Source organism: Gallus gallus, chromosome 2, assembly GCF_016699485.2.
Source record: "Gallus gallus isolate bGalGal1 chromosome 2, bGalGal1.mat.broiler.GRCg7b, whole genome shotgun sequence".
NCBI classification, from domain to species: Eukaryota; Metazoa; Chordata; class Aves; order Galliformes; family Phasianidae; genus Gallus; species Gallus gallus.
The window spans coordinates 43,356,449-43,379,443 of record NC_052533.1 but is presented as its reverse complement, the minus strand read 5'-3'; the positions used below and the strand labels follow the sequence as shown (position 1 = coordinate 43,379,443).

At 43.5% G+C, this 22,995-nt stretch overlaps 1 protein-coding gene across 3 annotated transcripts; it reads right to left on the bottom strand.

Moving 5' to 3' along the window:
• Window positions 1-1,178: 1,178 nt before the first annotated feature.
• CTNNB1 (catenin beta 1) lies at window positions 1,179-22,786 on the bottom strand. Of its 3 annotated transcripts, none has more exons than NM_205081.3 (16): window positions 22,551-22,786; window positions 9,735-9,795; window positions 9,016-9,243; window positions 8,627-8,880; window positions 8,293-8,531; window positions 8,007-8,208; window positions 7,527-7,671; window positions 6,962-7,065; window positions 6,537-6,875; window positions 6,109-6,267; window positions 5,172-5,291; window positions 4,873-5,023; window positions 4,661-4,782; window positions 3,240-3,300; window positions 2,266-2,486; window positions 1,179-1,956 (listed from the first exon to the last, which is right to left on the bottom strand). In NM_205081.3, exons 2-15 carry the CDS (start codon window positions 9,745-9,747, stop codon window positions 2,278-2,280), a joined length of 2,346 nt encoding a protein of 781 aa, NP_990412.2. In that variant the 5' UTR covers window positions 9,748-9,795; window positions 22,551-22,786; the 3' UTR covers window positions 1,179-1,956; window positions 2,266-2,277. The 3 variants fall into 3 exon arrangements, with proteins under 3 accessions (NP_990412.2, XP_015136785.1, XP_040531911.1); XM_040675977.2 differs by lacking the exon at window positions 1,179-1,956 and adding an exon at window positions 21,646-21,800; XM_015281299.3 differs by lacking the exon at window positions 2,266-2,486.
• Between the last annotated feature and the right edge of the window lie 209 nt (window positions 22,787-22,995).

The following is a 22,995-nucleotide window of genomic DNA, read 5'->3' as shown; positions in this document are numbered from 1 at the left end:
CACGTGAGAAAATCCAGCAAGAGTCCTCTCCAACTAGTAGATGCCACAGTGGGTAAGATTAAATCCCCTTCATTGCTATGGCTCTCAAGTAAGCATAGTGGCTAAATGTGGTACTTCCTTCATGACCCTGCTCTGTCAAAGCAACTGCACGTTGCTGCCACACCTAGAAGGCAGGGACCTTCCTGAGTTGCTGATAGGGGCCTGCCCTTGGACAGCCCTTTCTCCAAGTGGGGTAACAAACAAGGTAAACAAACTGGCCTCACCTTGCACTTTCTACTGGAATCGCTTTCTTACATAACCTTTACTATCACTGTATCTATCCCTTTCTCAAAGCTTTGCAGCTGGAATTAGAGCCGGAGGTTTCAGAAAGGTGAAGTGAATTATTTGGTGAAGTGTTTTATAATAATCATCTCCTACTGCATGCGTTGCTGGGAGGAGTGAAACTGGGTTACTCAATGAGGTGTCAGCGTAGCTGCAGTTCGTCTGTTCTTTTGTAGTTCGCTTCAGCTCTCATCTCCTTGGGATCCTACCATGAGCTGTGATCCTTTACAGCTTTTTCCCCTTGTGATCTTCTGCTGGCAAGCTGCTGCTCTGAGGCAGGATGAGCACTCTGGGCAGAGGCTGGTGACAGCTGCAGAGTGCAGATGTGCACAGTCTATAAATTAGCCAGCAGTTAAGAGCAGCATTACCCACTTCCAGCTGCACAGGTGCTGCCTCTAGAGAAGGCGAGCTGCATGCAGGTCCTATCTCAAGTGGGAACTGAAGGCTGAGTACACCTGAAAATGAGTTAAAGCTAGTGGAGTAGCTGAGACTTTCTAAGTGAAGGAGCTTCTGCTCATACTCATAGCATGAAGTATGCTGTTTTATATTTTTCAATGGATTTTTTGACCACAGAATAGCATGTGGCTTGCAGAAGAGGCGCTAAGTGTAGCTGCCTAGCTGAGGAACCTGCAGCAAAGCAGCAGTAGTTCAATGGGAAAAATACTGCAGGAGGAAACCTCTGTGATTATAATTCTGATCTCTGAAGGACAGAGCAATTCACAGTGGGATGGAGAAGGGGAGTAGTCCTTGGTTTCTGCCTTTGAAGTAGTGAAAGCGTTGTGCAATTTGAGAACACGTTTTGGAAAACCTGTCAAGACATAACTATACTTTCCAGTCTGAAATAACTTGACACAGCGTGAATTAAAAGTTTACTTTAATTTTGAACCATTTTATAACTGCATTTTTCTCATGAAGCATCTGTATCACAGCAGGCTACAATAACTTTGGGATAAAAGGCAACTGGTAAACTGTCCAATACAAGGTTCCAAATAAACAGTTCTTACTGGCCCCTACCCAGACATATCCCAGATAAAGTTTTTGATCAAAAACATGAAATAGATCCACCTGCTTATTTTAAGCATATTAAAAAGGAAACTAATTGGACCATTTCTATTTGTCTAGTTTTTTTTATACAAAAAGGCTACACAATGTTACACTTTATTCAGAATACAGTTAGAGCGATTATGAATTAGTGTTCTACACCTTTACTCAATCCTTAAAAATTAGAAACTGCTGTAGCATATTCACTATAACTTAATACTACGAGAGACTTAAAAAAAAACCTAACAACAATTACTGCGAAAAGAAAGGCTACTTTCAAAGCAAGCAAAGGTCAGTACCATTACAGAGATTTAAAAAAAATAATAAATTTTTAACAAGCAAGGCTAGGGTTTGATAAATTCCATCTTGCAATTCATTCTTGTGCATTCCTCGTTTCTTGAATCACTCCCAAAATCCATTTGTATTATTACTCCTCGACCAAAAAGGACCAGAACAAAAAGTTTACTTCAATTGTTCCCATAGGAAACTCAGCTTGGTTAGTGTGTCAGGCACTTTCTGAGATACTAGCCCACCCCTCGAGCCCTCTCAGCAACTCTACAGGCCAATCAATGCAAGTTCATTCAGATGATACAGCTGCAAGAAAGAAAAAAAGAAAAAGATGTCAGTGTTCCTCAGTAAAAGGTATTTTAACATAAAGACTGCATGAAGCTGACGATGCACAAGACATTACAGTTAATTACTTCCACACTTCACGGCAGAAGTCAGTTTGGATTGTAGGAATGTACTGATAGTGTTGTCTCCAGAGCTTTATTTTTAATTTTCAGTATTCTGTCACACTGGGACCCATTTAAGCCATTCCCTCCCTGCCAACCAAGTCCTGAGTCCAGTAATTTGTTTCTCTCTTTTTGCTTTGTTTTTAAATTCAAGATTGGAGCTTCTTACCTAAAGGATGATTTACAGGTCAGTATCGAACCAGGCCAACTGATTACTGTCACCTGGAGGCAGCCCATCCATAAGGTCCTGGGCATGGCCAAGATCTGGCAGACCATCAACTGGGTAGTCAGCACCAGGGTGGTGGCCACCCATTTCATGTTCCATCATAGGGTCCATACCCAAGGCATCCTGACCGTATCCGCCAGAGTGGAAAGAACGGTAGCTAGGATCTAAGAAAGTTAAAGGTGGCAGAGGGAAAAAGAGCATAATGTTAACAGATGTTAGACGCATCAGAAGCTGCAAGTATCAGTGTGTGAGAAGATCGTTGTAGCCATCTAATTGTTTCTCTAGTTCAGCCAAGTTCAAAACGATCCGTTGCCTGCCCCTAATGGCTATTCCATCGTTTGAAACAGCCTTCCAGTGTGATTCTGCAGACAAAGCACACTGCAGTCAGAAGCACAAGCAGATTCCAGCCAAGCCATTAGTCTGCACAATCAACAGTACTAAAATTCAACAATCCTACAGCAAAACCAGGCTACAAGACTGCAGACTTTCTTCTGAAAGGCTAGTCAAAAATAGCTCAGAACCCATAGGGCTAGGCTTGAGTTTAAGTCTACAGGCGCTTAAAGACTAATATATACAATACCAATGTTTGTTTTAAAGAAAAACTGCACTTTTGGAGTTGTCAAGTCCATCTGTAAAGGATTTAAAAGATTTCTGGAAACAGTAGCTCAGTGGGAGATTCTCTTGCAAGACTCAGACAAGCGACACCAATTTTGCACATTCATATGGCTCCCATTTCAGTGCAGCCAGAGGTGTTGCAGAAAATGCTTATTTGAACTGGCAGTTCCCCATCTGCCTGTCAGTTTGCAATATCTTGCTGAAGAGTAATTCACTCTTCAGTCATTTGCAGTTCTCCTTTACAGTCAATGACTTGACTTTATTCAACTTAAGCTTAGTCAAGGGGAATGGAAGAGACATACCATCTGGGCGGTATCCAAGAGGTTCTCCCTGGGCACCAATGTCAAGTCCAAGATCCGCTGTCTAGATGTGCACAAAAAGTTACAGAACAGATTTAATGTCAGAACTTAGGGCCAACATTAGTAATTGAATTTAAGAAATTCTAAAGCTTGCCATAAATCCTTTTTTAGCAACTCCTTTGCACTGCACACTTCAGTACGATACTTCTGTGAACGTAAAACGTCTTTTTATCCAAGCATCTGCACCCACTGTCTAACAGCCCTATTTAAACACAGGAGCCATAACCCACTGGAAAGAGGATTCTGTTTGGGGACAAGCAGGAAGGGGCAGGTTTAGGAGCACTGCTCCGGTACACCCACCCAACCTCTGCAAGTCAGCTGGACAGAGATTCCTGAGCTAGCAACTGAGTGTTTAGTTCCCAATGCGCTTGCCCTGGTTTGTCAAATTACAGAATTGCATGTCTGCAGTGTAATGAAACAACCTGTATTTCAAAGAGATATTCCATTTTTGCTTTGTTTTCTCATGTTAATATGTTAGATGGATACAGACTTTAAGAAATCAGAAGTGAGCACTGAAATACTACAAACCTATTAAGTAAGTCAGGATAAAACTCCTGAACCTTAAGGACGTGGGGGAAGACAGACTTAGTGAAACATCCCCCAGTGGCATTTTTCAGTCTCAATTCACTGTGCAGGCCTCTAAGCATGAAAAAACTCTATGCGATTGCTTGCAAATACTTCCAAATCTGAGAGCTCAATTCTTAATTAAGGAGAACACAAGTGGCATACCCACAACAAGCTTCTTACTCCTACAGGGTTTGCAAAATAAGAGCCCTTACAAGATAATGTTATGGTTATGCTTGTATCCTATCATTCTTTCCTCAGCATTTGCCAGCAGAGTTCATCAGGTTAGGACAATCTGCAAAAATTGGCTTAAATTCCTAGGGATTACTACTGAGCTGCCCTTTGAAATTAGAAGCAGCACAGAGACCTACAGAATTTTTATACACAGCTTTACGCAGAGCAGAATGAGATTTAGAAACTTTAGACTCTTCCTATCTGAAAAGAAAGGACCAAAGCAGCAGCTCTAAGGCTGCTTGCTCTTCATTCTACTTGCTCAAGTCTGTACTTTTAGAAGGGTTTCTTGTCCTGTTCAATGGATTCCCAGGACTGTCACAGTCTCACCTGTTTACGTATAAACTTCTGCCCTAGGACAAGAGTACACACTTTAAGTTTGCATCATTTCTGCAAATCTATGAGCACATGTTCACTGAACCTGAACATGTAAAGAGAGTAAGGAAGCTACAGGCATGCGTAAAACTGAACCCGTATCACTGATGGCATCTACACTTCACTACTGGAAGGAGGGAGGACTTGAAAGTGAAGTCTCCCCGAGGTACCATTCACACAAGGACACAACTCACCTCGTTCCAAGCCATTGGCTCAGTCCGGAACAGAGAGCTTGTCAGTTCAACTGAAAGTCGCTTCTTGTAGTCTTGTGGTTTGTCCTCCGACATTCTGAACAGCACTGCAGCTGCATATGTTGCTATTAAAAAAAAATAATGAATTTAGTCTACATCAATTCTTCTAGCAACTTTTCTAGTAAGTATGAAACTTATTTTTTAAGTTCACTTACCAACACCCTCATTCCTGGAATGAAGCAGTTCTGTTAAAGGGGCAGTTGCGCCTTCAGCTTCAATTGCTTCAGCTGCTTCCTTGTCTTGAGCAAGTTCACAAAGTACACCCGCAGCTACTCTCTGGATATTCTCAATGGGGGAGTACAACAACTGCAATCAAAACAAGGGTTTCTTTTAACTCTTCTGTTCAAAAAGAGCTTTAGTACAATGCCAATTAGCAATTCTACAACAAAGCATTGGAGCAGTTACACTAGTTTTTCTAGTATGTACTACAGCGTTTTCTTGAGCTCCCACTTACCTGCACAAATAGTGGAATGGTATTTAGACCCCTGATTACAATTCGATTGTGAACATCACGTGCAAGAATATGCAGGGCTCCAGTACAGCCCTCAACGATTTCCTCCATGCGCACACCCTCCTAAGTCAGGGAAAGAAAAGGCATTTCAGCTGAGATCTTGAACGCCATCTTCTAAAACAACTGCCAACAAGCTGATCATTATCAAATCAGTCAAACTCGTCTCCTGCACACACATCCCTCCCCCCAGCCGACCTCAATACCCACTGCCTATTGCTGGCCTTCAAGCTTAACATCCCTGCTAAGACCTGGCCTAGTTCATCCAGCTAAACTCAGTAAGTGAAGCATTTCAGTGGAACATCTCCCTGTGTTATCTTTTTTCCTCCAGTCCATTGTAAACTCAATGTCTGACAACGCTGTTTTTTTCCCCCCCAAGCTGAATTAGCTTGGCTGTTTACTAAGTTTGAAAGTGCTAATCAGTGATGAAGAGGCCCTGACTGGCTTGCCTTTGCAAGTATTAACTACAGTCTTGTACTAGTAGGTACTGCTTCCATTTGCCTATGCTAATGTAACTTCCCCTTCGTCAGCGTGTTTAATAGGGGGAGGGAAAAATCAAGACTGATCCTGCCACACTGACCAGGTATGTTAATTATGAAGCCTGTACAATTCCTCTGTACTTGTACAGCTCTAAGCATGAAAATATGCATTAAGCTGTGACAACATTCCAAAACCCACAGTTCCAACAAGAATGGAACTTCCTCGTAAAGAACCACTCTCTTTGCAAGGGTAGGCAAAATCAGTATTTCTACAATCTGTAGCTTTCAGAAACACTTAGATCTGCCAAGGCAGAACGATCAGCATACCAACAGAGTAACATAAACCAGAGCAAGTGTTAAAACAATAGCTATTTAGGTAACTGTAGCTCCTGGTGGCCACTTACCACAAACTGCTGTTGCGTTCCACCCATGGAAGTACGTCGCTGGGTATCTTGATGTGCTCTAACCAGCAGCTGAACTAGCCGTGGGATAGCACCTTGTTCACGCAGTGGGGCATGGTTTGCGGGGCAGAGCGCGAGATTGCGAATCAACCCAACAGTAGCCTGCAGTTCAGAAAGGAGGTGGGGAATAAAGAGAGCATAAGGGGTGTGTTTGCTATTTAGCGCTGTGTGTGTTTGTTATTAAATCAGTTGGTCCCAAACAGTTGGATCTCTGTAAGAAACAACTTGAAAGCTGCTCATGTGAAGCAGTCTTTCCATCAGACAAGTTAAATTCTCCAATGCCTTGGAAACACAGTATTTTTCTCAGTTAACGTTACATTAAAAAGGCACCGGTTCTCAGCACTGACAGACATCAGCCGTTATTTATTTACCTTGATCAAAGGCCAGTGTGAAGGTGGGTGCAACAGTTTAACCACCACTGGGAGTCCGTAATGGAGACGTACTGCATTTTGAGCCATTTCAGCTTCCTGATGTCTGCTGGTGAGGTGACGGAGCGCACAAATAGCAGGTTCTGTGATGTCTTCCCTGTCTCCAGCCCGAAGAACTGTGCGCACAAGAGCCTCGATGCCACCAACCTGGCAGACCATCATCTTGTTCTTGTAATTGTTGCAAGTAAGGTTAGAAAGGATTCCGGCAGCGCAAGTCACAACATTAATGTCATCTGATCCTAAAAGCTGAACAAGAGTTCCTAGAAGGCCTTCCATTCCCTCCTGCATAAAGAAGAGAAGAAAATTTAGTCTCTTTCCTCTTCCACTATGTTGGCTTTTGATCCTGATCCCTTACAAGTCCCACTTACCTGCTTGGTTGCTGCATCTGACAGATTTCTCAGGGTCCAGAGACAGTTCTGGACAAGACGCTGGCTTGGATCTGTAAGGTGGAGTCCTAAAGCTTGCATCCCACCTAAAAGATAATGGTACATGTTTGTCACACACCATTACTCAAATGCTCATCTTGTAAATGGAATAATTTTTCCTCACAACATCTCACAAGCTTCTGGTTCTTTCTTTGGATTAATATCCTAGTATGTCTAGACCCTAACCCTTCACTACGTGGGAAGAAAAAAAGCTGTGATTCTTTTTGTGACATTGACTTAAAATGTATGTATAGAATGTTCTAAGGAGACAATTCTGACAACATTCAGCCATAAAGGCACATAGCTAACACCACAGCAGACTATCTTTTATACTTATGCATACTTAAGGCCTCTAAAACTAGTTATAAATCAAAAGACCAACTGTGTTTCATTTCCAGTGCTGGCAGCTTCTGTTCTGGTTAGTGCAGAATGTACTGATTCTGAAATCCAGTCTGCCTTTATTAAAAAAAAAAAAAGAAAAGAAAAGAGGTACAAGGAATGTACTTACCAGCCTCAACAATAGCAGGTTTGTTGCTGGAGCAGACTGACAACACCTTCAGCACCCTACTTGTGGTCCACAATAGTTTCTCATAAGTGTAGGTCCTCATTATGTTTACTAGAGCTTGGGGTCCACCGCTTGCCAGAATAATCAGCTGAAAGACAGCAGAAATATAGCAATATAGAACTTATCTGTTACTTCCTGGTCACGCGAGTAGGCTGGCTTGCACAGACCACATGCTACAGATCTCTCAAAAACTATTCACAACTACTGGTCAGTTCTGTAAAGTTTTGCTGTCTGACCATGAACATTTCCACAAAATAGTGTCCTTCTTTCAAGGCCAGGACTGACTGGCAAACTGCTCAGCAACTGACAAAATCCTTAGCTTGACATGGGATTCAGAACAAAGATATCAGTACACAAGATCTTTTAAGGCCATCCTTAGCAACCTTACTCGTTTAGAAGAGCTTTAAGAGCTGAAGCACTTACCTTACTTTCTTGATTGCCATAGGCTAAAATCTGAAGACAGTCTGTCGTGATGGCCAAGAATTTCACATTTGTCTTGTTGAGCAGGGCAACCATTTTTTGCAGCCCTCCAGCCAGACGGACAGCCATTTTGGCTCCCTCCTGATGTAACAGGAGATTGTGAAGAGTAGTAATGGCATAGAACAACACAGAATCCACCGGAGACCTACAAAAGGAAAAGCCTGATGAGTATCTGCGTCTACCAGCAACAGCTCAAAGACACAAACTACTGTCTCAGCAATCCACATACCCAAGCATTTTAACCAACGCAGGGATGCCTCCTGATTTGAAGATTGCCAACAAGCCTTCACGGTGATGTGAGAGATTGTGTAGTGTGCCTGCAGTACAGCGGGCTGTTTCCACATCGTTTGTATTTTGCATGGTACGCACAATTGCAGATACCATTTGAGGAGACCTCATAATAGCATGGCGAGATGCTTCCTTTTTGGATAGCTGATGAACCATAACCGCAGCCTTGTTTACCACCACCTACAGGAGTATTTAAAGAAAGCTTTTAGTATAAGGACATCAAAGAATCCCCATAGTCACGCTAGACCGAAGTTAACAAAATACAAAATACTTACCTGGTCCTCATCATTCAACAGTTTGGTCAGTTCTGGGATTGCACGAGTTGCAAGTTCAGCATCATCCTGATAGTTTATCAAATTAACAACAGCATGTTTTAGCATCTGGGATGGCTCAGCCAGGCGCTGCACATTAGTTGGATGGGCAGCATCAAATTGTGTGGATGGGATTTGCATTCCTTCATCCAGTGTTTCGGGGAACATAGCTGCACGCACTCTCTGAGCTCTAGTCATTGCATATTGACCATCAATATCTGAAAAACAAGGTAAACATGTCTTTAACTCAAACAGGAATAGTATTCTTCTAGATTAATAATAATTCAGTACTGACATTTCAGTATTATTAAGCTGAATGTCTGAACAAACCGGCATTGTAGAGAAGGCCTTACCAGCAACTTGCTCCTGGGTAAAGGACTGAGAGAACCCTTGCTCCCACTCATACAGGACTTGCGTTGTGTCCACATCTTCCTCTTCAGGATTTCCTTTGCCACTCAAAGAGGGAGCAGTTGTCGTGGCACCGGAATGGATACCAGAGTCCAGATATGACTGCTGCTGCCAATGACTGACTGCAGCTTTTCTGTCTGGCTCCATGGCCATATCCAACTCCATCAAGTCAGCTGTAAGAAATCGTTGAACAATTTGGGTTAGTTGAATTACTCCAGCACGTATTAGTCCTTCAAGTAATGACCAGGATTTTACAGTAAAATAAACTGTTATAAACAATACCTCAGCCCAGCTGAGCGTCGCCCAGAAAGTGAGACAGCCATTTTAAACTGAGGCGTTATATCAAACCAGTGCAGACATCTACAAGCCTAACTAGCAGACTGAGCAATCACTGTTGTTGTGACTCAAGTCTGCTGCTTAAAGGCTCTCTTTCCACATCATATGATTAAGTACCTGGCCATACTTAAGTGACTCAAAACATTTATGATGACAAACCTCTTTGCAGGCTTAAGTTACTGTGGTATGGTATTAATTGCTGCAGTACAGTAGGCATTTTTCTATTCAAGCGACTTATAGTTAAAAAGGAAAGTAAGGAGCCACTTTAACTCTTCTTTATTACAACTGGTAGTGTCTAATAAAAAATTAACTGTAATAAATTATATACCTTGGGTTGCCATGTTCCTTGCTGTGCTCCCAGAACTCTTTTCTGCTACCTTTCAGAGACTCTAAAAAAGAGCAAAATTAGAACTTATTAAACACTAATCACCTAGTAAGACAGGATTTCACATTCTAACAGTAGAATCGCAAGCTAAAGCTAGCAGTGACATGGCAATATGTGCTAAAAGTGAGTGTATCCAGTGCTAATTAGCAACTCCCCTACAGACACAGAAGAATGAGATATATCACCCAGACTTTTCCTGGCAGACTACATGTAAGATACATTCAATTCTTTAAAGCCATAAGAGAAAAGTGAAAAATGACCACAAGACAGCCTTTTTGTTTTTTACTTCTGTATCCTCACGTAAGATGAAGTACAGACATTACATTACCTGGCCTAGATGTGCTGCAGACAAGGGCTAAACACTGGAATTGCTCACTCCCTTCTCAGAAAACCACTCTGAAGATATTAGCAAAACCGCTTGATACAGGGCTACAATAAGGATTTCTGCCAGGAAAGCTTAACAACCATTTAAGGCAATCTACTATCATTTCAGTGTTATAAAAGTTCTTAACTGAACCTCCTTCTTCACTCCTTTTCTGTACCACAAGAAGAAAGGTCTATATAAAATCTTTTTGTGAACTTAATATGGAAAACTGAACCAACCTTGAAAAAATCAAGAATTCTGCTTCAGTTGCACATTAAGTCATCAAACTCTTTTGTTTTGCTGAAATCCAAGGCACGGAAGACTGAGCTATGATTAAATGCTGCATCAAATCTCATATGCACCTCCATTTAATATCACCAAACACTACCAAAGTACATGTACCGTACATTTGTAGCTATCTCCTCATTAGCACAGGAGAAACTCAAGGTTGCTACTTCACAATGGGTCAGTCAAAGCTGTCATGCTTTCATTTGCTCGCCTTCCCCCTGCAGTCCAACACCTTTGTTTTGGGTTTGGTTTTTTTTTTTGTTACCAGTCTATATCAGTTTTATTGTAGGGTTTTTTTTTCCAGCACAAACACAGTGCCGATGACAGCCTGTTCTGGGAGCTAGCCAAGCAGAAACATTTGTAGTGGTAACTAGTGCAGAGAGCAAAACCGTCTCTTCCAGCAATCAGCTTTCAGTGTGTGTTCGGTGTTAGAGCTACGCTGATCAAAACATTCCTAGACAATGAAGTAAGAGCAAGGACAGGTCTGCTGTACTGTGTCAGGAGAACAAAGTCCATTTGATGCTGTATTTGTGTAAGGACAGACTTAGCAGTTTAAGGATTTCCTTCAGGAGCAGCTTTTAGAAAATGATAATTCAATTGAAGACAGGCCTGCAGTTTCAGGGCTCTCAGTGAAGAGACTGCAGTGCTGAGGCAAGGCTGTGTTTCGCTGTCTGAGCCACTTGCAGGATACCCCAAGTAGCTCCTGAGCAAACTCATTACTCTGCTGCACAAACGCCAGTGCTGCCTGTCCTGCCTTGTCCTGACATCATTTTTGGCAGTATCCCTTTCCTGGCTCTTTTAAAATGGACAGCAGATTTGCCTCTGTAGCAGATAGGCAGCAAGGAGCTGATTTAAGATACAGCACAACATACAGTAAATACGCTGCTAAGCAGTTGAAAATGCTGACGTTTCCAAATGGATCCTACTCCGCAGCCTGGAGGAGACGAGCCACTTTAGTCTGCTTCACACATTCCACATCCTTCTCCCCCCCTCAAAAGCTGCAAAACAATTCTTTCCAGATGCTGCTAAGAGTTTGGGAGTAAGCACTGGTAAAGAAAGGGAAAGAGAAACTAACTCAAGCTATCACTTCACCGTTAATAAGTTCTCCTGACTGTCTAAATTAGTAGAAGTGTGGATACAACACCTTGGTAGCACCTCACATGCCTCATGCGTTACTTTGCCAGCCCCACTAACACCTTCCACGCAGAAAGAAGCAGAACAGTACTGAAGGTAATCTGTATTGCTTGGTATCCTTTGCACAGAAGATCTCTGCTGACTGTAAGCTCTCTTGCCTGCTCTGCTAATAAGAAACCGATCACCAGATTAGTTCCATAGTTAACACACCAGCAGATGAATAGCCAAGAGCACCAAGACAGTCGGTACCACCTTACATTCAAATAGGCAATAGGGAGCTTGGGGAGAAGGTACATCACTTCTTTCTGCTGTTGAATTCTGCACAAAGGAAGGCAGCTCATTTACAGCAACTGCACTCCAAAATGGTTCACTTTCAACATCCTGAAGGAATCAGACGGGTAGCAGCACCAATCCAACAGAGCACACCAGTCACTGCATGGCAACAACATTTAAAAATGAAGAAGAACACCTGCAGGTTAGCAGTGAGAACAGTTCAGCATTCAGAATTGCATTATCAGTCAGATACAGTGTGACTTTGAAGCACTGACCTTACATCAGCCTGTTTGCTGCACCTCATAGTTTCTAACTTCCTAATCTGCATTTCATACAACCATAAAGCCCCCCCAGCAATTCCAGCCACCATTCCTAATTTAGATGTGAAATTGGATTTAATCCTCAAAGTTAAAAATAACCACAGATTAAAGCCAGCCAGGGAAAAGCAGTACGTTCCGATTGCTTTTAGGGTTTCTGCAGCTGAATGTTCTTCTGTATTTTGCTTCCCACTCTATTCTCTTCTTACAAGGGGGTAGAACAGAGCCCAGCCAAGCTGCTGACTCCTCCCAGTGAGTATCACTAAGAGCAACTGCTGCCTCTGACAGCAGCAGCCCCAGCCTAGGTACAAAGGTTTGTGCTGTTACCTCTCCCGACAGAAAGTAGATGGTTGAGGGAAGGGTGAGCAAACAGGAAAACCCCAACCCTGCAAAGATCATGAAGCTCCTTTACATCGAGCTCCTCCTCAGGCTTCCTGCAGGAGGCAGAACTAGAGACATTACACTGTCAAGGTCAGTATCACAGATCTGAATCATTAGGAAGAAAAAGGATTTAATGCATTTCAAAAACAGATGTTAGCATCATAGCAAACTTTCGTAGCCCTCACTAGATTTAAGGAGTGCCTAGTGCTCAGAATTCAGGCCTGAATTCCTCCAAGTAATTGTGTTATGCACAACATATATCCACATGGATGCATTACCAAGGTATAGTCTTATCAACCTCTTATAAACCTCCCCCAGGACAACATCAATTTATTTAGTAAGCACCGTCAACTCCAGCTTTTAATGGACTTTTACAATGGATATGTACCAAACTTCTCATACAGAGAGTATTAACAAGGCACTGCAATGGACTGCACCAGGTACCCTCAGTCCCAAGCATGCATTTGAAGTTAAGCAGAACAAGCTTCACTTGAAATTGGTAGCTCATAATATGGAAGAATAATTCAAATTTCTCTTTCTTCAGCAATGAAAGATGAGGAATATTTTAATGGTCAGTAATGCTTTGGTATTAAACTTCTGATTCTCAGGGACAGTGTATGCTAAGGAGGTTGGATCAGCTTCAATGAAACCTAATTCTCTTTTGAAAGAGAAGCAGCTCCACCAGGATACAAAGCACACAAAATTGTTTACTTCGGCTGTCTTACACATGGAGGGAATTAAGAGAAAAGCCTGTTGCAGGAGGCAAGTACCAGCCTGATATTTACCTGCCTGCTACATTAAGACAACATCATTTGCACCTTTTCTGCACTTTATCTAAAATAAAGTCATTTTCACTGTCAATCTCCTAGCCTACACAACAGCTCATATTTGCAGCTGATATTAAAGTATTCCTACCTTCTTTCAAGGTTATTGCCTTAATCTTAATAGAAAACTTTCATTAAAATTGACTCCGATTATGCCTGACAGATGTGATAGCTTACAAACTGGGTAACTGCTCAAGCTGAATACCAAAGCTTAAGTCTTCCAGAAATCTTTTGTTTGAAAGCAGCGTTTTAGAAAGCCTCATATGGGAGAGGAAGTCTGACACATCCCCATCAATTGATCTATTTAAAGCCTACTGCCCATGCTCTCACAAACCACGTCTCATCTAGGACAGACTACAAAGCTGCATCTTTAAATGAACCATCAGCACCAAATGTCACAAAGACTTTCTTATTTAGAACAAGAAAATCCTCATCTCATAATGAAATTGCAGCAGTTAAAAATCACAGCTCACACCTACATACAAGTGAAGAGAAGTACATTAACAGTTGTCTCCTGGAAGCTTTCCTTAGGTCTGATTTTGTGATCTGCCTCTTTTACCAGATTAAATATGAAAATACTGTTTCACTCTTTCCTCCAGTTTTTTATTTTTATCGGGGAAAAGCAGGCCCACACTTCTCTCCACCAGTTTTAACTCCAACTACACAACCTTGCAGCAGGCAGGCCTACTTCTACTGCTTTTAGTCGCACAGAGACACGATCCAACTGAGATACACACTTCAGTATTGATTTGGAATAGCACCGAACTGATGAACAGGAAGCCTAGAACAAGTTGAAAATTGTCTCTTCCTCCTCCATAGGGGGAATCCCATCAGTTTACCTGCTTTGTCCATCTCTGAACGTGTTTAAGACCCATTTGGATGTGGCGCTCAGGGACTTGACTGAGCAGAGGGTTAAGAGTCAGAAGTATGGTTAGGTTGTGGTTGGACTTGATGATCTTTAAGGTGTTCTCCAACCTGAGAGAATCTATGATTCTATTTGAAAGCTACAAGTGACCTAGAAGAACTGACTTTAATAGCTACAGAGAAAAACATACAGCAATTGTGGAAAGCAATTACACTTTGAATACTGGCATTCAACTCAAAACTTGCTGATACAAGCTTCATCAGAGCAAGGGAGATAGCCTGGGAACCTGAGGATACTGTCATGTGCCCTGGAATTCTGAATGTGTATGGATTTCATTTGGTATCTTTAAAAGTAAAAGAAGTTCTGCTCACCTATGGAGCCTTAAGTTTCTAATTATTCCTATCCCAACAGGAGGAAAAATCCTCTTCTCTCCTACCCTTCCAAAGACACACAAAAAAAAAAAATGGAACTTGGGCTATTTCTGGCTTCCACTGAGTTCTGGGGTGGTAGTTTTAATGTATGAGTTGCTCTCTTAGGTTAATAAGAAATTCTAGGGGTACAGGTTCTATGTATTTTAAGGAATTTCAGAAGCTTGTGATAAGAATGACAGTTGCATTTACAGACTCAATTCTCAATGAGTAGATCTTTATTTCAGAGCAGGAACAGATAAGAAAGCTAAGTTTTATTTAAATAAAAATAAAATTGAGATCTTCAGCATGAAACATTCTTTTAAAGGTATCAAAGTTAAAACAACAGTTTTCTCTAAATACATTCCATATCCACAAACCAAGTACTAAGTAGCATTCCCACGCTGTGTGAAGCAGTGGCACTTGCAGACCTCAGTCACCCGGACAATTCTAAGAGTAACCATCTTTGTGGTAAATGCTTGCAATAAATAGAGATCAGTTTGAAGTTGGTTATAGCCAAACACTGGCAGACCTTTACTGAAGCCACATTTGTCATGCACCAGCAGGGGCTTCTGAATTGAGAACCTCAGTTTTTCAAATTGCTCCTCAGACCAGCAGTTTAAGGACTTGAACAGACAAAAAACTACTATGACATTCAAGCAAGCTGATTTAATACAAGATGAAAGTGTTTTGTTAAGGGTCATTTGAAGATGTGAAGTAAACAGAAGGAACTTAGACACTAAGTAACATTGAAAGGAAACCGGTCAAACAATACAGCATGGGGAAACACCATTCCTTTTTACTGCTGTGAAAAGGAAAACGTACCATGCATCTTCACAGCCCCAGAACATGTGATCTGTCTTTCTGTTTAGGTGGTAAACACACTTGTGCAGCCCTCAATCCCCCCAAGAAATGTCATACCATGAGTCACAGCAGCCTTACTATTAAGTAGCTAAGATGTAGCAACCTTAACTATGGCAACAATTTCAGTTGTGTTTTTTCTTAAAGCTACCAAGTGACAGAAAACCCAACTTTCCTTCCACAGCACTTAACCACACCAAACCCAGCTTACCAATCCTAGCCTTCAACAGAGCAAATGCATTCATGAACTTTAATCATTCCCACCAATTACTAAGGAAGGATACTTCAACCCACTGATAAACTCAGTATTCTATGTAAATGCAACAGCAGGACTATCCAGCTCTAATACTTCTGACAACACATTCTGCTGATGCCTACAGAAAGGTAGAAGGTGCCTCGCCATCGGTGATGTTGTGATCTGATCATTGAAATCAAAAGCAAAACAAGTTTGACTCTGAACACAGACTACACAAAACATTAAGTCTGAAGAAAATTGTTCTTCAGGATCCATTTCTTCAGGTAAGCATCAGGAAATTAAGAAACCTGAGGAGGTCACTGAAACAGATGCTGCTCAAGAGAGAACGGTTTGACACCATCAACCTTTACATATCCTTAATACATGTGGCAAGAGGCAACAAACAAGCTCAAGTAATCCATGGGCAGTATTTAAATGGGAAAAGGGTACCTGACACAGACACACACACACACACAGATCAGCTAATGCTCACTAGAAGTTTTTCTTTTTACCATATCCCATTTTGCTATTCTATCTCCTCCTCCCTCCCCCCAATTTCTAGCCCTTGCCTTCTGCCTTGGAAGTTATCTAAAGGCTCCCTCTGCAAAAAGCAGGTTGGCCTCTACACACTAACTCTTGTAAGAGTTCATTTGATGCCACATCACAAAATGAAGTGTTATGCTATTCTATTTTCAGTCATCTCTGCAATCTAAGGCCAATTAAGAGCACTGAATTTCTATGCATGTGCTCATTACCTAAAGCACGCAGCAGGCAAGTATTTCTGTTCTTGCTCCATTTCTCTAAGAAAGTTGATTACAAGTGCTTAACAGAACTAAAGTCAAGGCATCTAGCTGTCTTGACTAGGCTAAGAACTAGGTTAGCCTCAACAAAAAAAGTAGTGAAAGACTCAGATTACACAGCCAGAAAAAGAGAGGTTCCTCTCTGAATCCATGCAGCCTCATGCTCACACAGAGGAGCAGGAAAGCTGCACATACAGCCAGATACAGCACTAGCTGTCTGATGGCACAGGGCACTCACCACCTATACCTTTCCTCTCTAAAAGAGGCAGCAAGCTGGTGAAGAACCATGCCCCACCCAGAGTGTCAAATGATTAACTGTGACAGCTCATCAAGCTCCGAGTGCAGCTAAGACTACCATGTAGTGCTCAATGCTTTCTCCTCACCGCACTTACAGAATGCCACCCAGAAGAGTTTCAGTCTATCACTGAGGAACAACTTCAGCCACTGACTGGGACTTCAGGTAATAGGAATGCATCAGGAACAGACTTAGTGAAGCTCCCACTGCCAAACTGGCTTTCAGCTGCAGGTACTGAATGGATCTGAAGAGCAGCAGATCCCTCCAAGCAACAGACACTGCATACAGGCCCTAGCAGTTTGTTCAATTAGTCAGGGTCTTCACGAGCAGAAAACACCCTTCTAAAAACAACCCATTAAAAGTTTCAGTAAAAGAACACTTAACACTGATCTAAGAGCTACTGGTCAGCCAGCAAATGCTTAAGATAAGTCCCAGCGTGTAAAAATGGGAGCCTGGAGAATAAAGACCAACCTCAAAAGGCAACTGTATCAGAAGATAATCCAGTTTATCAGGGCACTGAGCTGAAAAGATCACTTTAAGAGATGAACTTTGAAACTTGACATGCTACTGGAAAGCCTGCATATATGCCCTGCCACGTAACTAACAGTGCAAAGACAGCACCTCTTCAGTCCACAAACTTTGCCACTTAAAGGAGTATTTCTACCGCAGTATCTTGAATCTGATAGCACTGGATTTTATCACTTTGGTGAAGTTACAGTGTGTTAGGATTCACAGCACAGTTATTCTGCAGGAGGCCTGTTAACATCTTGTGTTAAAAAAAATCATGGAAAGTACACCAACAGTTTCTAACAAGACCTACAAATGGAACAGCCAAAGCATTCTTCTCAAAGCTGCACTGTGTACTGGGATTTTGTTTGTGTTCTATATAGACTTTTGTTGTCTCCAAGAGACAGAAGCAACAGCTGTGATCAAGCTGATTGTTGAAATCATCAGTTCATGCTTGAAAGCAATGGCTTAAGAGAGCATGTCACTGGCAAGTACACTGTAATGCTGCAAAATACTATAATACAGTAGTCCAAATTGGCTCAAGTATCTATGCCTCTTCCTCCTCTGTCCAAGAGGAGCTGATGATAATCTTAACACTTAGGACGGAAGACACTTCATCAACTTATTGAGTGTTACACATCCAGCACAGAAAAAAAATGTTTGCCTCCACATAGTGTATACACCAACCACGTGACAACAGTTTGAAGCCTAGCATTAAAGGACTGCTATGACAGTTCCAAGTTCATGAACTTAATCTAGTTACAAACTTGCATTATCAACCCAATTACTCTGTCTTCTTTGTTTAAAATCAGCTAAGCGCCACAGATTCATGCTTGTAACCTCAGAACAGTTACTAAGTCACTTCTGCTCAGCAACAGGCTCAACTCGATCTGCTCACCAGCAAGCAGTTCTGATGTGGGCTTTCATGCAGCATTCATTACGCTGGAGTACTTCCACAGCCAGACAAAGCACTAAGAGAAGTTCTATCACAGATTAGAAAGTCACCTCCTTTTATTTGAGGGACACAACTATCATCTACATTACGTGTACCCCTGCCTTCCTCAGTTGGGAAGAGGCTAGCATTTTTGCCCATGCAAAGTGCAAGCAGTACAACTGATCTGCTCGCACAATTTGTAGATTCTAGTCCACATACCCCTGGTCTTATCAATTAAGAACCCCTCAGTGGAAAGAGTAGTAGCCAGGACCAAATAGCCTCCTTAAGACTTAAGTAGTCACATACAGAAAATAAGCCTGCCATGACAGCTATTTAGAGACAGTCTGCAAGAACTCTGACAATCACATCCCATTTCATTTGACACTAAAGCAGCTCAGTAACAGTCCACTGTCAGCTCTTAAACTTCCTTCCCAGAATGTAAGAACAACAGAGTAATTCCATAGTTAATGATAGTATGTATCAATAATAAGACCGACAACCACTGTATTACCAAAGTGTCTCATCCAGAGAGCATAACTTATTTTCAGACAAATACTTTCTAACTCGATACTGTAACTCCCTTCCCAAAGTATCCAACCATAATCTAGTTTCTTCTTTGGCTGCAGCTGCATAGCCAACCCCAAATATGGATGTTAAGCATTAATCTCGCGTTAAAGAAACCAGAGCAATTAGTCATAATTGCACTGACACCAGTGAAAGACTTATGAATCTGAAAGTGCATGTATGTACTGGTGGCCTTAGCTTGTCTGTCAGAATAGACAAGCATTTACAATACTGAAACAAGCACTGCTTAAGCAAACACACTAATGCTCAGCTCACTTTTAATTAAGATGAATTGACAATATAACAGCACTTATCAGCACCTCTAGGATGTTAAGAATTTTGACCACTGGAGGGCACCTGAATTGTTGCCAGGACAGTACAGGAATACTCGCTACATTTGCTGCAGAGTTGGCAAACTTCTCCAATTTATACAAACCCATTTAGCACAGCAAGTCAACCTACAAATGCTAGTTCCAACAAATACCCTTAAACAACACGCTTGGCATTTGCCACCTCCAGTGAGTTCCAGCTAGCTCATGCTACCTTTTAAAAGCAGGAGTCTAGGATATTAGATTAACTCTTACAGCCTTTAAGAGGATGAATTATTCCTTCAACTCTGGAGTTTATCTAGTGTTAACTAGCAGAGCAGACATTCCATTTCTGTAACAGTGAGTCAACATGAGTTGTTTTCTAAAGCAAATAGGAACATATTAAGTGCTAAAAGTCTCTGTACATAAACCTACATAGTAACTTCTGCACCCATACCTCCCAAGATGAAGGAAGCATTGGACCCTCTTTGCTTTTGAGTCAAACCCAAGTTAACCCTGCAAGTACTTCTCACCTGCTCACACTATCAGTGTGGGGTTCCACACAGTACCAGCAAAAGGCACTATAAGTTCTCTCTTGCAAGTGAATTTTATCTGTCAGTGCAAAAAAAAAACCTTCTGACTACTTATTTCCTCATCCCAAGAGACAACACAGGCCACACAGCACGAGTATATTAAGTCACTTCCCTTTGGGACTATAGTCCCAACACAGCCTAGAGAAAATTCTAGCTCAGAATCAAGTATCAGAGAAGGGGATTAAAATTAACCAGTCAAGCTACTTACATTGGTAACTCTAACCAATACAGCGGATGCATCACACAGCAAAGCACCCCCAAAACAAGCCTTCTGATGCTTAGCCAGAAAGTCAGCCAGCACTAGCGCCCTGCCCTCTTTTACCAGGAAAGTCATTTCTCCTGAACAGACAAGGAAGTCACATGCAATACTCAGTGCCACGCAGTCTGCGGAATTAGCACGGTGCCACAGCTAAGCTGGAGTTCCTGCAGAGCCACCCAAAAAGGCAGGAGGCTCAGGATTTGCAGGCACATGCTTGAGGAGCCGTGCACAAGTCCCAGCCGCCCGCATAGTTTCTCACCAAGTCTTATCAGGCCCCATGAAGTATATGATGTTCAAGATAAGTAAGGTCAGTCCTGATTTTCCTGCCGCAGTATGCAGTCTGTCAGAGTTACAGAACGAGTTTTGCTGCCATCATCACCACAAGCCGTGTTACCAGCTTTAACTGAGTTAACAGGAGTGATTCTAATTACTGCTGTGTTTGCACACTAATCTGCCTACCAGACAGTATTCTGCAGAAACATCTTTATCCCTAAGTTTCAGACAGCACATTCAGACTTCCATTCACAGAGATGGAAGATTACAGTTGCTTTTTCCTGTTCCCTTCTTGCTAAATGCCTCTCTACTCCAAATTTCATTTAGAAGGCCACCAGTACTGTTCTTCCTTTCCAGAAGAATTCACTTAAGTCCCGCATTCTGGAAGTACAAACTTCTGTTGGTGTTAAGTCACTAAAAACCAACATTCATCATACAAAGAAAGCCTCACCTCTGAAGGGCAGTGAGGCTTCAGGACTGAGATTTGATAAGCTGGTTACTGACACACCAGGCAGTCACAGCAACATACAAGCATTCATGAGAACGTATCAGGCAAGCAGCCCAACCCATTTATTGCTTTGGTAAGAACAGGAAGCCTGGTTTGCAGGGGATGTAACAGAACACTGCATTTGAAGAACGGACTGACTTTTTCCAATCAAGCTTTGCTTTACAGCAAATCCTTGCTTTTAGAAGCTCTCTTTGTCCTTTCCTCAAGGGTGTTTTTACTGATTTCTTCCCTACACACTGAAATGAAGCAGTCAAACAGATCAACATGAACATTCTCGTGTCTATCATTTTGTAACTAAAATTTGTGAACTAATAGCCACAGAACAGTGACAGTAGAGCTCCAGAAGAGCCCAGCACTCGATCTGATCTTTCTTGCAGAGGCTGAATTTAGAGAGGCTTAAGACTTCCGAACACTTCAGCAGCTGGCTTCCAGCAGTACCAGCCATTCTGCAGCAGACATAACTGCAGTTGTCAGCACCTTTTATAAAGGGTGCAAAATTAACGTTAGGTTCCTGCATTGTCAGTTACTGAAATTCACATTACAACCTAACCTAACAAGCATCAGCGAGCTTCTCCCTCACCGCAGTTTTAAAGGCTTGCAGGAGGACCTTTCTGCCATTCAGAAGCAAATTTGTTAAGCGAAGACTTTCTCTCCTGTGCGCCTGAACTTAGGATGAAGGAAACAGTGACACGTCCAGGTAGTTTCCTAGCCTGCCCTCGCCCTATTCCCAGCGCACAAAGATCCTGTTTTACTAAAACCCCTCCTTGATTTCCTTCCCCCGACCTCAGCATACCAGCCCGGCCTCTTTCCATTCACCACTGCATACTTTGGGGGATGGGAGGACCACAGATGTCTGGAACGTACCGAGTGTCAGAACAATGGCCGCTCCATGAGAAAGAGATCAAGAAGTAACAGCCGACTGCAAAGATCAACACCGCTGCTCCCGAAGTCACAGCCCGCCCGCGGTACCTTCACAGCCTGTCCTCCCTTCCCAGAAACCTCTACCGGCGGTATCTCTTCTGGGAAGAGAGAATCCAATCAACTGCACGACGTCCTGCAGCGAGTTTCAGCTAGAGGATCATTTAGGGTTTGGGGAGCTTTTTGAGAAACTTGCCCCAGGAGCAACCGACCGTGCACAAAAGGCGGCTTTTCAGGAAAGGGCACACCTGCGTCTCCCGTTTCACGAGGAGTCGAAAATGAGTGCCCCATACGCTGCTGGGAGGGACTGCTAAGTTGTTCCGAAGCGCCTTAGTTGGGGGTAACCGCGGTCCCCAGACGGGACCCCCGGCTGCGGGGTGTCACAGACTAACGCCGCACCCGCACTTCGCGGACCCCGAGGCGCAGCGTAAGCCCTCTAGCAAACGCACACGCACGCAAGTAAGACCGAAAACCCACGGGGCAGCAGATCAGCTATCGCCTGCTGACTGCAGCGGCCGTGATTAGTTGATCACACTTGGTACGAACAAACCCACGGCTCTCCGTTGCCCACCCCTCCCACTCCGCCGCCACCGCGACGGCGGCTCGGTGACCCCCTGAGAAGCGAAAAACCCTCCCGAGAAGCCCCAAGCCCGCCGAGCCTCGCCCCGGGACGCGCTTCCCGAGAGGCCCTGGGGGCCGCAGCTGCCGCCTCCCGCAGCTGTCCCGACCCCTTCCGCCCCCCCCTCCCGGAGCCCCCCGCCCTCCCGGGCGAAGCCCAGACCCCCCGCGTTCCCGCTCCCCGCTGAGGGAAGGGCTCGCCCCGAGGTCCCGCCGGACGAAGCGGCACTAACGTGGCACGGAGGCGAGAGCGCAGCGTCCCCCCGGGCTCCGGCTGCTGCTGCTGCCGCCCGGACGATCCCGGCCGGATCCGTCGCTCTTTCCTCGTGCCGCCTCCTCCTCCTCGCTCAGCTCGCTCCCGGCTGCGTCCCCCGCCGCTGCCTCCCGTGTGGCGACCGTGCGAGGCGGCGGCGGTAGTCCCTAAGCGCCGCTGCTTGCTGCTCCCAGCGCCGAACCGGGCGAGAGGCTTAAAATGGCGGCGCTCACAAGGAGGTTCTTATAGCGAGCGCCGGGCTGGCTGTATCCTGCCGCCGCGGCCGGGCCCAGCGCGCAGCATTCCACAGGCACCCAGCGCACAGGGCAGGGGGAGGAGAAATAGTGCCCGGCTCCCAGGGCGGAGGGAGACGGCGGAGGGAAGCGGCACGGCAGCAAAGAGCGGGGGGGAAGGCCGCGGCGGTA

What these genes read in the sequence shown, in the direction of transcription:
- CTNNB1 (NM_205081.3), bottom strand. An exon ending in ATGGCAATCAAGAAAGTAAG is followed by an intron (nt 7,672 to 8,006) that starts GTAAGTGCTTCA and finishes GCTGTCTTTCAG; the next exon opens with CTGATTATTCTGGCAAGCGG. An exon ending in TCTTGGATACCGCCCAGATG is followed by an intron (nt 2,487 to 3,239) that starts GTATGTCTCTTC and finishes TAACTTTCTTAG; the next exon opens with ATCCTAGCTACCGTTCTTTC.